This window comes from Scaptodrosophila lebanonensis, unplaced genomic scaffold (assembly GCF_003285725.1).
Source record: "Scaptodrosophila lebanonensis strain 11010-0011.00,11010-0021.00 unplaced genomic scaffold, SlebRS2 tig00000001-arrow-pilon, whole genome shotgun sequence".
NCBI classification, from domain to species: domain Eukaryota; kingdom Metazoa; phylum Arthropoda; class Insecta; order Diptera; family Drosophilidae; genus Scaptodrosophila; species Scaptodrosophila lebanonensis.
In genome coordinates, this window is record NW_022060529.1 from 16,357,109 (window position 1) to 16,369,484 (window position 12,376).

General features: G+C 39.3%; 4 protein-coding genes across 6 annotated transcripts in view; 1 reads left to right on the plus strand and 3 right to left on the minus strand.

Annotated features, from left to right (window-relative positions):
• Positions 1–7,489, minus strand: part of LOC115621448 (receptor-type guanylate cyclase Gyc76C-like) — a 58,528-nt gene extending 51,039 nt beyond the window's left edge. Inside the window, exons 1-2 of one of the 2 annotated variants that reach the window (XM_030515114.1) lie at positions 7,447–7,489; positions 1,650–1,851 (exon numbers count right to left, since the gene is read on the minus strand). The gene's annotated coding sequence lies outside the window, so the exon portion shown is untranslated. Of the gene's footprint in view, positions 1–1,649; positions 1,920–7,446 lie in introns of those variants that run through there. The other variant, XM_030515105.1, reaches the window with a different exon arrangement.
• A 186-nt stretch (positions 7,490–7,675) lies between these two features.
• On the minus strand, positions 7,676–8,736 carry LOC115634106. Its single transcript, XM_030531664.1, has 2 exons — positions 8,545–8,736; positions 7,676–8,489 (listed from the first exon to the last, which is right to left on the minus strand). Exons 1-2 carry the CDS (start codon positions 8,678–8,680, stop codon positions 7,738–7,740), a joined length of 888 nt encoding a protein of 295 aa, XP_030387524.1. The 5' UTR covers positions 8,681–8,736; the 3' UTR covers positions 7,676–7,737.
• Positions 8,737–8,877: 141 nt separating this feature from the next.
• On the plus strand, positions 8,878–9,670 carry LOC115633865 (protein PBDC1). The gene is made up of 3 exons (XM_030531360.1): positions 8,878–8,975; positions 9,030–9,137; positions 9,201–9,670. The coding sequence occupies exons 1-3, from the start codon at positions 8,964–8,966 to the stop codon at positions 9,570–9,572; spliced, it is 492 nt and encodes a 163-aa protein (XP_030387220.1). The 5' UTR covers positions 8,878–8,963; the 3' UTR covers positions 9,573–9,670.
• On the minus strand, positions 9,646–12,367 carry LOC115633860 (nuclear hormone receptor HR78). Of its 2 annotated transcripts, none has more exons than XM_030531353.1 (4): positions 12,007–12,367; positions 11,580–11,930; positions 11,055–11,354; positions 9,646–10,993 (listed from the first exon to the last, which is right to left on the minus strand). In XM_030531353.1, the coding sequence occupies exons 1-4, from the start codon at positions 12,035–12,037 to the stop codon at positions 9,816–9,818; spliced, it is 1,860 nt and encodes a 619-aa protein (XP_030387213.1). In that variant the 5' UTR covers positions 12,038–12,367; the 3' UTR covers positions 9,646–9,815. The 2 variants fall into 2 exon arrangements, with proteins under 2 accessions (XP_030387213.1, XP_030387212.1); XM_030531352.1 differs by having other exon boundaries at positions 11,574–11,930.
• Between the last annotated feature and the right edge of the window lie 9 nt (positions 12,368–12,376).

The window sequence follows — 12,376 nt, forward strand, 5'->3', positions numbered from 1 at the left end:
TTTGTATTCAAGTACATAATGAACATTTTTTTCCACTTACATTCCTAAGCAACAGATGTTTACTTAATATATATACTTTTTTTTTAGCAAAATAGGAACTAAACAAGTTGTTCGTTTATATAACGAGTAATTAACATGGAAAATGTCAGTATAATTTTTCTCACCATCTGCTTTTTTTTCCGCCATATTAATGAAAACTGTAGCAGCAACGTATGCCAAAAATAATATGTACTAATAATTAGAAAGTCAGCCAACCGGGGCGCAAACATATCGTATGATGCTGCTTAGGAAGCTGTCATTGAAAGGCCCTCGACGTCGAACTCAACGAATTTGGCATATTGGCTGGTGTCTGGGCACTAAACTTTGAGCTATAAATAGCATTAAAAATATTCTGAATGCTTCCAGCAGCTAAAACAAACATTTCAATTTCATGTGCGGCCGGCCACATAAACAAATTGAACGCAAAAAATTTTCGATTTTACAAACGCAAAGTGGGCTAAAAGTCAACAAACAATTGGATTGATGCTAACAAATCGAACTGGCAATGAATATTGAATTCCATATAATAGCTATCGAATGGACAAGTTCAAGCCGCAGAAAACTACGACAGCAATTAAATGCGCGTTACGAATCTTAGCCCCGATCGCAAACATTATCCACCCCACAATAGCTCTAAAAACTTGTGGGTTTCCTTACCACCAGGCTATTTGATCAACAGCAGCTTTTCCATGGCTGATAGTTTGCCACACCACAAATGAAATGCAACGCCTAGAGTCGGCTAACCGCAGGAGGGAAAACAAAACAATGGAAATTTTGTACGCTGCAAGACACTTTCCTGCAGAGTAATGTAGTTGTGGTTTGTGGTGCATGCCAGTAGAAAATTGCAGTTAGAAGTGCTTGTAACCGGAGGCAACACTTTTGAACACAAATAAAAAAGGAAACATTGTTTAAACTTGTTTGGTTTTAGAATAAACCACACACACCCAACTCATTTGTGGGATATTAAAATAGAAACAAATTGCATTATCAATCAATTAACTTTACGATTGGCCTTTTAAATTTATTTATTAAAAAACATGTAGTCTTGGGTTATTTAATTATTGGATAAGGTAGCAAGACATTTTGCTTTCTTAACTTGGTGTGCCTAGAAACTGACTGTTTAGTTTTTTATTTTCAGTTATTTCTAGTAAAACTTCATTTCTCTTCGTTTATTCCCCCCGGGCGAATCTCTAATTACTTTCGGTACTAGATTATAAATCGTATTCCACAGTATTGCCATTTTTTATTAACTTTATGCTTTATCGTTGCCTAACAAATTTTCTTAGTTCTATTAGATGCGTACAACGGCAGACTATTTAAATAAGGAGAAGTCAAGAGATTCACTTCCTAGGGATATGGCTGGCTATATTTTCAAAAATAAATTTTGCACTGTTTGCAACGCCTTCTTAATGTGTTACATTTACTTGAGCTTTTACAATTTAAAACATTTTTAAATTTCACTAAGCTTCCAATAATTTGAAAAGAGTAGCATCAGATTAGTATTAGGCTTGTATTCGCCCTTAAATCGATAAAACGTAGGATGGGAATAGGTGTTTATAATCAAAACTCTATATTAGACTCTATTGTAGACAAAACAGCTTATTACTTACATTTCTGGCAGCGTGTGGTGGTATCTTCAGCAAGGCGTAGAGTGAACAGTTTTATAGTACGTTTATTTAAATTTTATACTGAATATTTGTTTTTTTTTTTTACAACTTTTAAGCACTTGCACGTCCTCTTTATTGCAGTTTGTCTCGTTTTCGTATTTCATTCGTTTTGACTTTTAGGTTTTGATTAAAAATATGTATATTTCTACACACGTACATACATATATTGATTAATATTTTATAGAGAAGTTGAGTACAATGTGACATTCATTGATTGTGATTTTAATGATAACGAGTGACTTAAGCAGGGCTTTTATTTGTGTAATTAAATGTGTCATTTTTGCGGTAGGTTATGGAAAACGCAATTAAAATATTACAAAATTAAATTCATTATGAAAGACAATATTCAAGTTGAAATTAAAAAAATCGACATCGAATTTGATATACATATATTGATTCACTTGTAGAAAAGCGCTCTGCTTGATAACACTATAATGTGTTTTTAAAGTGTTGGGGATTTCAAAATGTACACTTAAATGGTGATTAGTGTTGCTTCATCCATACATATTAAGTGCATATGTATTTGAAAAAGTTATCGAGATTTCAAGCTATCTCGGCGGTATTTAAGGAACCATTATTTACATTATCTATAAATATACACCTATATCTACAGATGTATGTATGTACGTACACAAATGTATGTACTTTAATAGCCGAGATAAAGATGTGCTCGAGGGCTTATCAAAGAGTCGTTATCTACGTATTTCTGTAATTCAAAAGCAAACGTTTTTGCGATTCGTTTGATTTCGGAAGGGAAAACCACAAATATAGTTTGTACAAAATTTGCAATGGGTATTCATGCACATTTTCTAAGAATTTTCCGCATTTTTATGATTACACTATGCACATGCACACATACACGCCCACAAACACTCACACGCATGCACACAAAGAACTGCAGCCTCAGCTTCAACACTACGTCGACCGCGGCAATCCAATACCAACAACCACGAGGAGAGCGGTTGTGACTAAACAAAAAACGAAAATACAATATAATTATCACAATTTGCGTTTTTTCTGCACTTCATTGAAACTGCAAATAGATATGTAAATGCATACATATGTATGTATGTAGGTATGTATATATTATTTTTAACACATTTGTTTTCAATTTTATAATGATTTTTTTTTCACACACACACACTCATGCGTATATTTCAAAATTGTTGCATAAATACGATATTAACTAGAGATTTCTTTTTACAGAGACCGACCGACGAACCGCTGCGCAAGTGGCGCACTATTTTTTTTTTTACCCAATCCAATCAGAAAAAATATATATTAAAACACATGCATACATATGTACATATATATGTATGTATATCGGCAATATGTATGTGTGCGCGCGTTGTTTGCCGCAGCAGTCCATTAAAACACAACTTGACACGAAGGCGAATAGAATAATACTGAGAACTGAGTGGAGACCGAGTGAGCGAGTCGTCTACTCGGCGTATGAGTATTGAGATGGCGTGGTTGTGTGAGTGTCTATGTGCGCATGTGTTAATTGAAACTGCAGATCAACGGTTGAATGTGTGCGTGCGAGTAAGCCCGAGAGAGCGCGCAATCACTGGCAGCCCAAGCCGATCGTGCGCAGTGTTGCCAATTCAGCTATTTTCCCACCACATCTGGTATTTTAGAAATATACGAGAAGCGAACGTTTTTTAAATAGCTAATGGTGGGATTCATAGTGTTTTTACAAAGCACGTAACACAAATTTCTTCGAAAAAAAACCTACTATACCCTTAATAATTAATTACAAAAACATTCATATTAGATGAAATTACGTCTTGCATGAAAATCTGTTTTATTGATAAAGATACTGGCTAGAAACTTCATATCGTGATACAAAAATAGATTATAAAATATATTGTAATAAAATGAAGAATCAAGTCTTTTTCAACCTTTTTTCAAATTCTGATTCAGCTTTTCTTAACGCTGAACAATTTTCAACACTGTCCGTATGCTGTTGTTTTTATTATTGTTGCTCTGAGGGGAGCAACTTTTAGTGGTGCTTTCTCATTTTTTCGCTGCTCACTCGCATATATGCACACACAGGGCATCTGCAGCGAAGTTCTATTTTTAAACTCAAATTAATATTGTTCTTTATTTTATCAGCAGCAGCGCAAAAATAAAGCGAGTGTCGACGACAGGCTCGGCTTGACTTACTCGCTTCGGCTCAAATCGAATCAGCTTGACTCGTTTCGGGCTGCATTTGTGTGTGTATGTGTAAGACGAGTAAAAAACCAGAAAACAAATAAGTAATACACATATAATACAAAAAATATAGACATGTGTTATACTTAGTTGTTGTAGTTTAGTTAATGCTAATCAGCCAAGTCAACGACAGCAGCCACAGCGACTGTGGCGCGTGAGATATCAGTGTGTATGTGCGTGTGTATGTGTGTGCGAAACTCTGGCTCAGCGATACAAACAAACAAGCAAAAAGCGAGCTTTGTTGTTGCGGCCGTCTTTTTCGCTTTCGCTGTTGCGGCTGCTATCAACGCTCTTGATAAGAAATGCGTTAATCTTTATTATGGGCGACGCTGGTGCCGTAGTCGGCGCTAGCTTAAGCAGCGCAGTTTAACTTGTGTATCTGTATGTATTTATTTATATGCCTACATACATACATACATACACATTTAAGTATGTATTTATACATTTGTGGGTGGGCTGCGGTTTTCATTATTATAGAACATACGATAGATACACATACATGAACATATGTACTTATGAAGAAGAGAATGCATTTCCGCTTTAAATTTGCTTTGACTTTTGCTCCATAAAAAGGTACAGAAAGAAGACAAGTAACTTAAATGTGTGTCCAGCCCTGAGCGCAGGGCAGGCCACATGCATAAAACAAAACGTATATGACAATAGACAACAACAACAATAAGAACACAACAACAACTTGTTGATGATGATGATTCAACACAAAGAGCGTGAGGCAACTATGCTGCAGCGCACAGTGGCATAAATCAACTCAAAACTAGCGTTGGGTAGAGACCAGCAATGGTTAAGCTAAGAGAAATTTAATAAATAAATAAAAAAAAGGAAAACAAGAAACGAACTAATAATACATATACGCTTCACCGGGCGTTACAACAACAAATTCTCGATTTATACAAAATCTTTCGTAAACGCACGACCCACAATCAGCAGCAAACATTCTCAAAAACAAATCATTCTCAATTTGCGGTTAGATTCCAATATGTTTATAAACAAAAAACATGGTGCTCATACAATATCATACGGTTTCCTTGACAGCTATTTAAGATGTTCGGTTTTTACATACATACATACATATGTATATATACACATACGACTATTATCGCTGACCATCGCTAAAAAGCCTAGACGGGCATTTGGATTCCGCTCTTCATTGTGTTAGAAAGTAACACACTAAAAACAATACAGCCTTAAACTGTTTAGTGAAGGGTATAAAAAGAGCCGAGTGAAGAGTGCACACACACATATATGTATATGTGTGTGTTTTACACACATGCGTATGCATTCAAGCTCAGAGAGCGCGCAAGCCGCAAGCCGAATTCGGGTCCGCTGATAGATAGTGAGAGTGATCATGATCTGTTTTATTAGCGCACCACAAACAAGCGGCACGAACGGCGCAGAACGGAGCGACGCGTCGCTCCGCTATTTATAGATTAGCCAAAAAGCAAACATGTGGCAGAAGCAAAACACAAATAATTTAAGCTGTGCAAAAAATACTAACATATTTATAATTCCTTTGCTGTATTTAACTAGAAGCGACAAAAAAAAAGGTTTTTGACAACAGGCAGTGGTAATCTCAGATGTAAAAGGATTTATTATGTGTACCCTGAGAATAAATTAATATAACTAGTATATTAAGTGCGAAGTATGTATTTATTTGCATATATATATGTACATATATACATATATATTTATCTGTATGGCGAGATAACTTCATTCATGAACACAAGGATCTTGCTGTGTTTTTCCCTGACGCATTCCCCCACACCACCTATATTAGTGATTTTCCACACCTCTCTTCATTATATAAACTTTTGCATCAAATTTGACAATTTAAAAATATCACTGCTCAGTTGTTGTTGTGGCTGCTTCTTAGAAAATCAGAACATTTTTATGACGCATTTAATATTCTGTATATCCGCTATTATTTAACCAATCCCTTGGAATATTGTACCTCATTCGAAGGCTCTGAGATGAAGTAATATATATGTAAATATTCACTGCCACATTAACGGTCACAAAATTTCCTTCCTGATAGTTTAAAATAGGAGAAAGCACTTGAAAATCTAGCACGAATTCCACCATGTTTGTTTCAGAGTAGGCTCTGGCTCGAATCACGCTGCTACCAGCATCGCATAAGCATAATTGAAATTACAGTGGTCTCCTATAATAAATGTAAAACTGTCGCGTTACCGGCGAAACTGCACATAATAAAAAAATAAAATAAACTCGCGATCGCTTGCCGACGATCGCATCGTTATATTGACTAAGCGAAGCTATCTCTATCTTTTAAGAATGCTATTGGAAAAGTTTTATAATCCCAAACCGTTCGGCAACGGGTGGCAACTGCAAAACTACTTGATAAGATGCCCCGCATCTGCAAATTTAATGATGAGGAACCTAATTAAATGTTTGCCGGTGAAGCAGGAACAACAACAGCAGCTACCGGCATATGAGAGTTGACCTATGTATCTCGATGGAACTTGATACGTGGACACATAAGCACCAACCGCACGTAATTGTCAAACAATTAAGAAACAAAAAAAAACAAAAAATTTCCTATCATATGGAAAAAGTCACTAAAATCGGAGGAGTAGGGGTGCAACAGAAAACCCCATGTTTTAGCTCTCAGACTTCCCGAGATACTTGAGTTCATACAGGCAGACATACATTTGCACTAACATTTATGTACCATTACACCCTTTTGCTACAGGGTATAAACATTTAATTAAAATATAATTTTTAAAGGTGGAGTGAAAGACCATTCATGGTTTTTGAATGATTATTTGTGTAAAAACGCGCGGCAGCCTCAGGTTGCATTTGTGTCTGCGATAATGCTCAAGCGCACAAGGCAAACAATGCACCTGACAGCCGCATTTGTATACGATTTATAAAGATACATATGCATGTATGTATGTATATATGTATGTACATAGGCATATATGTACGGATGTACACAGATATGTATATAGCGAGAAAAACACAGAACGTTAAGCAGTGGGTGGGCGTAAAGAACTCAAGACAACTCTACAATGCCAAACTGATAGTAAACAAACGCAAGAGGTGCGTTGTGGGCGTCATCTCTCGGTCAGCAAGTACACTTGTTTTGCGTTGCATGGTGCATTCCTACAACAAAACATAAACACAAACAACAAAAGTGCAGTAACAAATATGTATTTTATAAACGTGACGAAACGGCATCAACAGGCGTGCCGACGGTAGCGGAACATTTATTATGCACAACACACAACGAGCAACTTTTTGATACGGAGAGTATGTTTCTACTTTGCTTAAACTTCACTTTTTTTATCACTGCTGCGTTTTACTAGCCCGATCGTACACACACATACACACAAGCAACAAGCGCATCACACACGAATACAGCAATACGCGAAATGGCGACGGTTATCGTTTGCTACACAGGTCGCCCCGTTTTTATAGTGTGTCAAATACGTCAACATTTACATTAATAGGTGTATTTAATTTAAGTTTTCTAGTCTAGCATCTAGCTTACATTTATTATCCAAATGCACTTCACTAAAACAATAGACCATTTATCCGCTATGGCTTATCCGAACTGAGCGCGGGCACATGCACTTTAAAACTAACTGTGAATGCCGTCGCGCAATCAAACTCTGCGAAGAAAACTATCGATATGTGAATGCTTACCGATGTATGGCGCGCAACTTATCGATTGTAGTAACGGACGGCTTTCCCTATCTGATCACTATTTCGTTTAAAAATCAAATTAAGACAATTGTGTACATTTTAATGTTGGGGGTTTTACCCAATTTCTTGACAATATTCACATTAACAAACTGTTCACTCGCATTCCCGCTGCCATGGGCTGTTCCTTCGGGCCAGCTATAAACTTGCCCCACACCTGCAAAAATTCACTTTGTTTTCGAGTATACATCGAAGCCTGCCGACGCAAATTCATATTTATATCGCGCTTTGTGTAAAACGTAGGAACGTTTATCTGTATATAACTGTTAGCGATATAAACATTTTGCGTAATTGTCGGTTGTGAACGTGTAACTTGAGGCGCATGTTTTACCGATTCTGCACTAGTGGCCAAGCTAACTGGCGCCTTCAATACGGTCATAGTCACATCCTCATCCTTCATATCATTTGAAAGATAAAGTTGGCTGCCGGAGTCATTGCTCGTCGGTTGATGCTTCAGGTCTACAAGCAGTTGATGCATTTCCATGCACCGTGCCTCTAAAGAATTCAACTGATCCTTAAATTCGACGCTTTCTGCTATGAAGTCTGTCTTCGTTAAGCTTCTACTGTCCTCCAAGGCCTGCATGGGTATCTTGGTTAAGTCAGCAATAGCTTCTTGTGGATTCGACTTTGGCATTTCCTCTGTGCCCTGCACCACTTCTAATTGCATATAGTTTCGGGCCTGTATTTCAAGCCATTGCAGCAATTTCGAAGCCCCGATTGTAGCAACAAATATGAAAAGAAAACTGGTGACCATATTGAAGCTGTAGCTTTCCACTTTCGGTCCACTATCTTTGAATTGGTAATGACGCATGCGTCTAATAGCAGGTTTTTCTAATACGCAAAAAGTTAACTAAACTCAATATAATAGTCTTCATATCATATCTACCTGAGTATAGTTCAATGCTGTAGTTGTAATCCTCTAATTCACGTTTTTGATCCTCAATTACGTGTAAATAACAAAGTAGAGCCCATGTAGTAAAAGCCAAAGCGAACAGAAACAGAAAACTTATGCTCTCAAACATAATGAAATTTGCCAGAAAATTTTCAGTGTGTTATGTACATAATAAATGTTAATCTGTAATATATGTAAAATTTACATCCGAAATACAACTGACTTTGTCAACAAACGTTCAACTGGTCGGTTGAATAAAATTTCTAATTTCCAAACTACACAAAACTTATCGATAAATACAGGCTTCACTTTGCACATCACAAAATACATTTACTTACAGTGAATGGCAAAAATAAATGTATTAAAATATTGAACACTAGATCCGACTTATCTGAATTTTACAGTCTATTAAAATGGAGCTTATGGTAAGTAAGCTTACCAACGACAAATAAAAGTTATTTAATTCAGGACATTCACAGAAGGGTGCTTCGCTTCTCTCGAGACCGGCAGAGGAATTCGGCAATGATTCGCTTGTTGAGGAAATGTGGGCAGCCAAAGCTCTGGAACACGCGGAAGTTCATTTTAATGTGAGTGACAAAATCTACCCTACCTAGCGGATCTTCCTCACCTTGGCTTATTTATGTATGTAGCTACTAACAAGCGTTCATCCTTCAACACTACGGCTCACACCGTACGACGATCAAATCTACACTACTTTCCGGCAGGATTTTCCGGACTTAAATGTAGGATTTCTTTCTGATGAAATTTTAAAATCGGCTACAGAGAAGCTGAAATGGCGTCAATTCGCAGAGAAGTTTAACAAAATGGAAGACTATTCATATGGTACGTTAATGCGTGCCGATGCTAGCAAGGAATTCTCGCCAGATAATTCGATTTTCGTATTCCGCGTTCAATTCCTGGCCATTGAAATTGCCCGTAACCGTGAGGGTTTGAACAATGAAGTGCACAACAAGTACAAGCCAGCGCCGAAGGCTGCACAAAGTATAGAGGGAACGCAGTGACGTCATGTCCAACCCCTATCCTCATTAGTTTTAGTTGTTCTAGATCTAGACAATAAATGGACGTTGCCGCCTCTTGAGTGTAATACACTAAAATTGCACTTCATATATTTTAATGCAGGTGTATGTGTATCTATGTATGTAATTATATATTATAATTATATCTAAGTATTGTCCGCACTAGGCGCGATTGGCCCCCCCTACGCTCAGCCATCTACTCCCAATCCATTCGTCAGTCTTGCTCTCCTACAGTCCACTACTGCTGCACATCATCAGAATGAAGGGTACCATAGCATCAATTTGCATCTGACCCACCAGATTTGCAAAAAACAGCTCCTCCATTAAATCCGACTCCAAGCCACTTAAGGGCAATAGGCTGGCAAACAATGAGTTGCACCTTTCTTCGCCCTGCCGCCTAAGTGTCGACAAAGCATAAAGCTGCACACGCTTTACATAAGCACGCAACTGACGCTCCCGACGCTGCTGCAACTGAAGCGGATTAAAAAGCAAAATCAGACGCAGAAGTCCACAATCCATATCGCTCACATCAAGCGTCTGCATCTCCTGCACGAAATCATGCAAAGTACGGGTAAGCTGAGCCAGCTTTGTGATCTTCTGCGGCTCGATTTTATCAATGTCCGCTAGCTGACGCACACTCTGGATAAGCGTACCAATGATTGTAGAGACAGAAAGTTGACGTTGGCACTGGGCTAGCGCTACTGCCAATAAAGCTGGCCAAGCTCCACGCAACAATTTCACTTGTGTATGAGCATCCAGCAATTCAAAAGCCGGCACCTTACGCAAGGTGTGCACAGTAAGGAAGATAATACGAGATCCCGTTTCGCACACATAATGCATATTGAGGTACGAGTGGACCAATGTTGGCGGTTGTACGTGAAAAGCGCACTGTGCATCCGTTAGCAAGTCCTGTGTGAAGATCGCTTCGCTGGCCACAAAATCACTGCGATTGCAAAAATCAATGTCCAAATCCATGTGCTCTAGGTCTGCATCAACATCCTCTGTGCCGCTGTCCTCGGCATCCGAGTCGCATTCATGTTTAATATTGAGTGTTGCCACAGAGGCGCTGCTCTGATTACCACTGTGCCGCTCTAAATGCTGCTGTATGGGCTGCAGTATCTGCAAAGCTTTGTCTATGACACGCTTGTCCAGGGAGCTTTGTATAAGACCCACAGTGGCTGTGGTCGGCAATGTTTCCGCCGCAGCAGCATTAAAATTTAAATGCTGTGAATTATTATTGCTGGCGCTGTTTGCCAATAACTGGAGGCACAATGTGCTGCTGTTGTCCATGGAGTCATCATCTTCATCGTCCACATCGGCCTTGGGCTCGGGCGAATAACAGTGGCTTGTGGCGCTGCTAGATTGTTGTTGTTGCTGTTGTTGTTGCTGCTGCTGTGAAGCGAGCACTGTGAAATGAGAATACGTACTGTTACTGGAATCTTCAATGGAAAGATCATTGGTACTCACTCAGAGTCTGTGTGAGTTCTGCGAAATTCAGGCTCATGGGAAAGAGGTTATCAGCTAGTCCAAAAGCAGTGGCTGTCGTGCTTGGCACTGGTGGCGTATTGGCCGCATGCTGAAAAAGAGCAGCGCTGGCAGCAGCTGTACTGACATGCTGCTTGTTCCGCGGCTGCTGTTGGTAATTGGGTTTGGTGCTGGAAGAACTGTTGGTGGCCGCAACACTGCTGGAGGATGAGGAGGCGGCGCTGTTGCCGCCAACGCTAGCATCGCGCCTATCGACAATGGGTTTCCGTTCGTGTTGTACGGCTGTAGGTATACAAAAAAAAAATATTGAAGGAAAGAAAGAGGAATTAATAAGCGTGTCAGCTCTAACGGTGCTTAATGTGATGTCGGCGGTTTTATGCTGCGGTTGGTGAGTGTGCATTTATGTGTGTGTGTGTGCAAGATTGTGATTAAGAGCATGCGTGTGTATGTGGGTAAGTGGGTTTGTGTGCATTTTGAGACGACGACTTAAACGAAAATTACAATCACTTCGCATGCCGCTGGCCAAACACTTTTGCAGCCGACAGAACTGGCAACGATTCCGATGATGCTTCGTCACTTCACAGTTCATAGCTCCCCGGCACTGGTAGCCCAGCTGCTTCCGTATTGAGCGTTTGAAGAATCCCTTGCATCCCTCACAGCTAATGGCGCCGTAGTGGCGTCCGGAGGCACGATCGCCACATACCAAACACAGTTCGACACTTAGTGAAGTGTTACCCGCAGAGCTGGCAGCCGCGCCGCTGGCTACCAATTGTGCGGCCGATGCATTGGTGGAGGCAACACTCACGCTACTAGCACTGTTGCTGCTGCTTGAATGGTTCAAAGCCATTGGTCTGGGTTCTGCAACAACAAAATCAAAAACAACATATACGAGTTTTCAAGGTGTTGCCTCGTTGTGCGTGCGTGCTCGACTTACCTTCGGTTTTAAAGCCACCGCTTGTGCCCATCACAAAGCCACTGCAAGCTGTTGCTTCTTTGTGTTGGTGCCTTGCCCCCTACACTGTTTGGGCTTTCTTTTTCTTATTAGAACTTGTTTTGTGCCTCCCTGTCGTGAACGTTTGTGTGTGTGTGTGCGTTTCAAACTGTGCTGCTTACTTGGCGATACAGAAGTTACCATTAGTTTTTCAAATACATTGCACTTCAGTTTATTGTCCACTTGTTTTATTGCATAATGATTTAATGAATATTAAAATCTAGTTTATGCTAATAAGTAAAGATTTTTGTTACAGCAGCCAACTTTTTCGCGTTCCAATTAACACACGCACATACTCGACAAAGACAGTGCT

Excerpts from the sequence above, each read along its gene's own strand:
- LOC115633860 (XM_030531352.1), bottom strand. The coding sequence starts at position 12,037 with ATGGGCACAAGCGGTGGCTTTAAAACCGAAG. Across the intron at positions 11,355-11,573 it reads CAGCGGCATGCGAAGTGATT|CCGTACAACACGAACGGAAA; the intron begins GTAATTTTCGTT and ends GTATACCTACAG. Across the intron at positions 10,994-11,054 it reads AGAACTCACACAGACTCTGA|TGCTCGCTTCACAGCAGCAG; the intron begins GTGAGTACCAAT and ends CTCATTTCACAG.
- LOC115634106 (XM_030531664.1), bottom strand. The coding sequence starts at position 8,680 with ATGTTTGAGAGCATAAGTTTTCTGTTTCTGTTCGCTTTGGCTTTTACT. Across the intron at positions 8,490-8,544 it reads CAGCATTGAACTATACTCAG|AAAAACCTGCTATTAGACGC; the intron begins GTAGATATGATA and ends TTTGCGTATTAG.
- LOC115633865 (XM_030531360.1), top strand. Across the intron at positions 9,138-9,200 it reads ACGCGGAAGTTCATTTTAAT|CTACTAACAAGCGTTCATCC; the intron begins GTGAGTGACAAA and ends TTATGTATGTAG.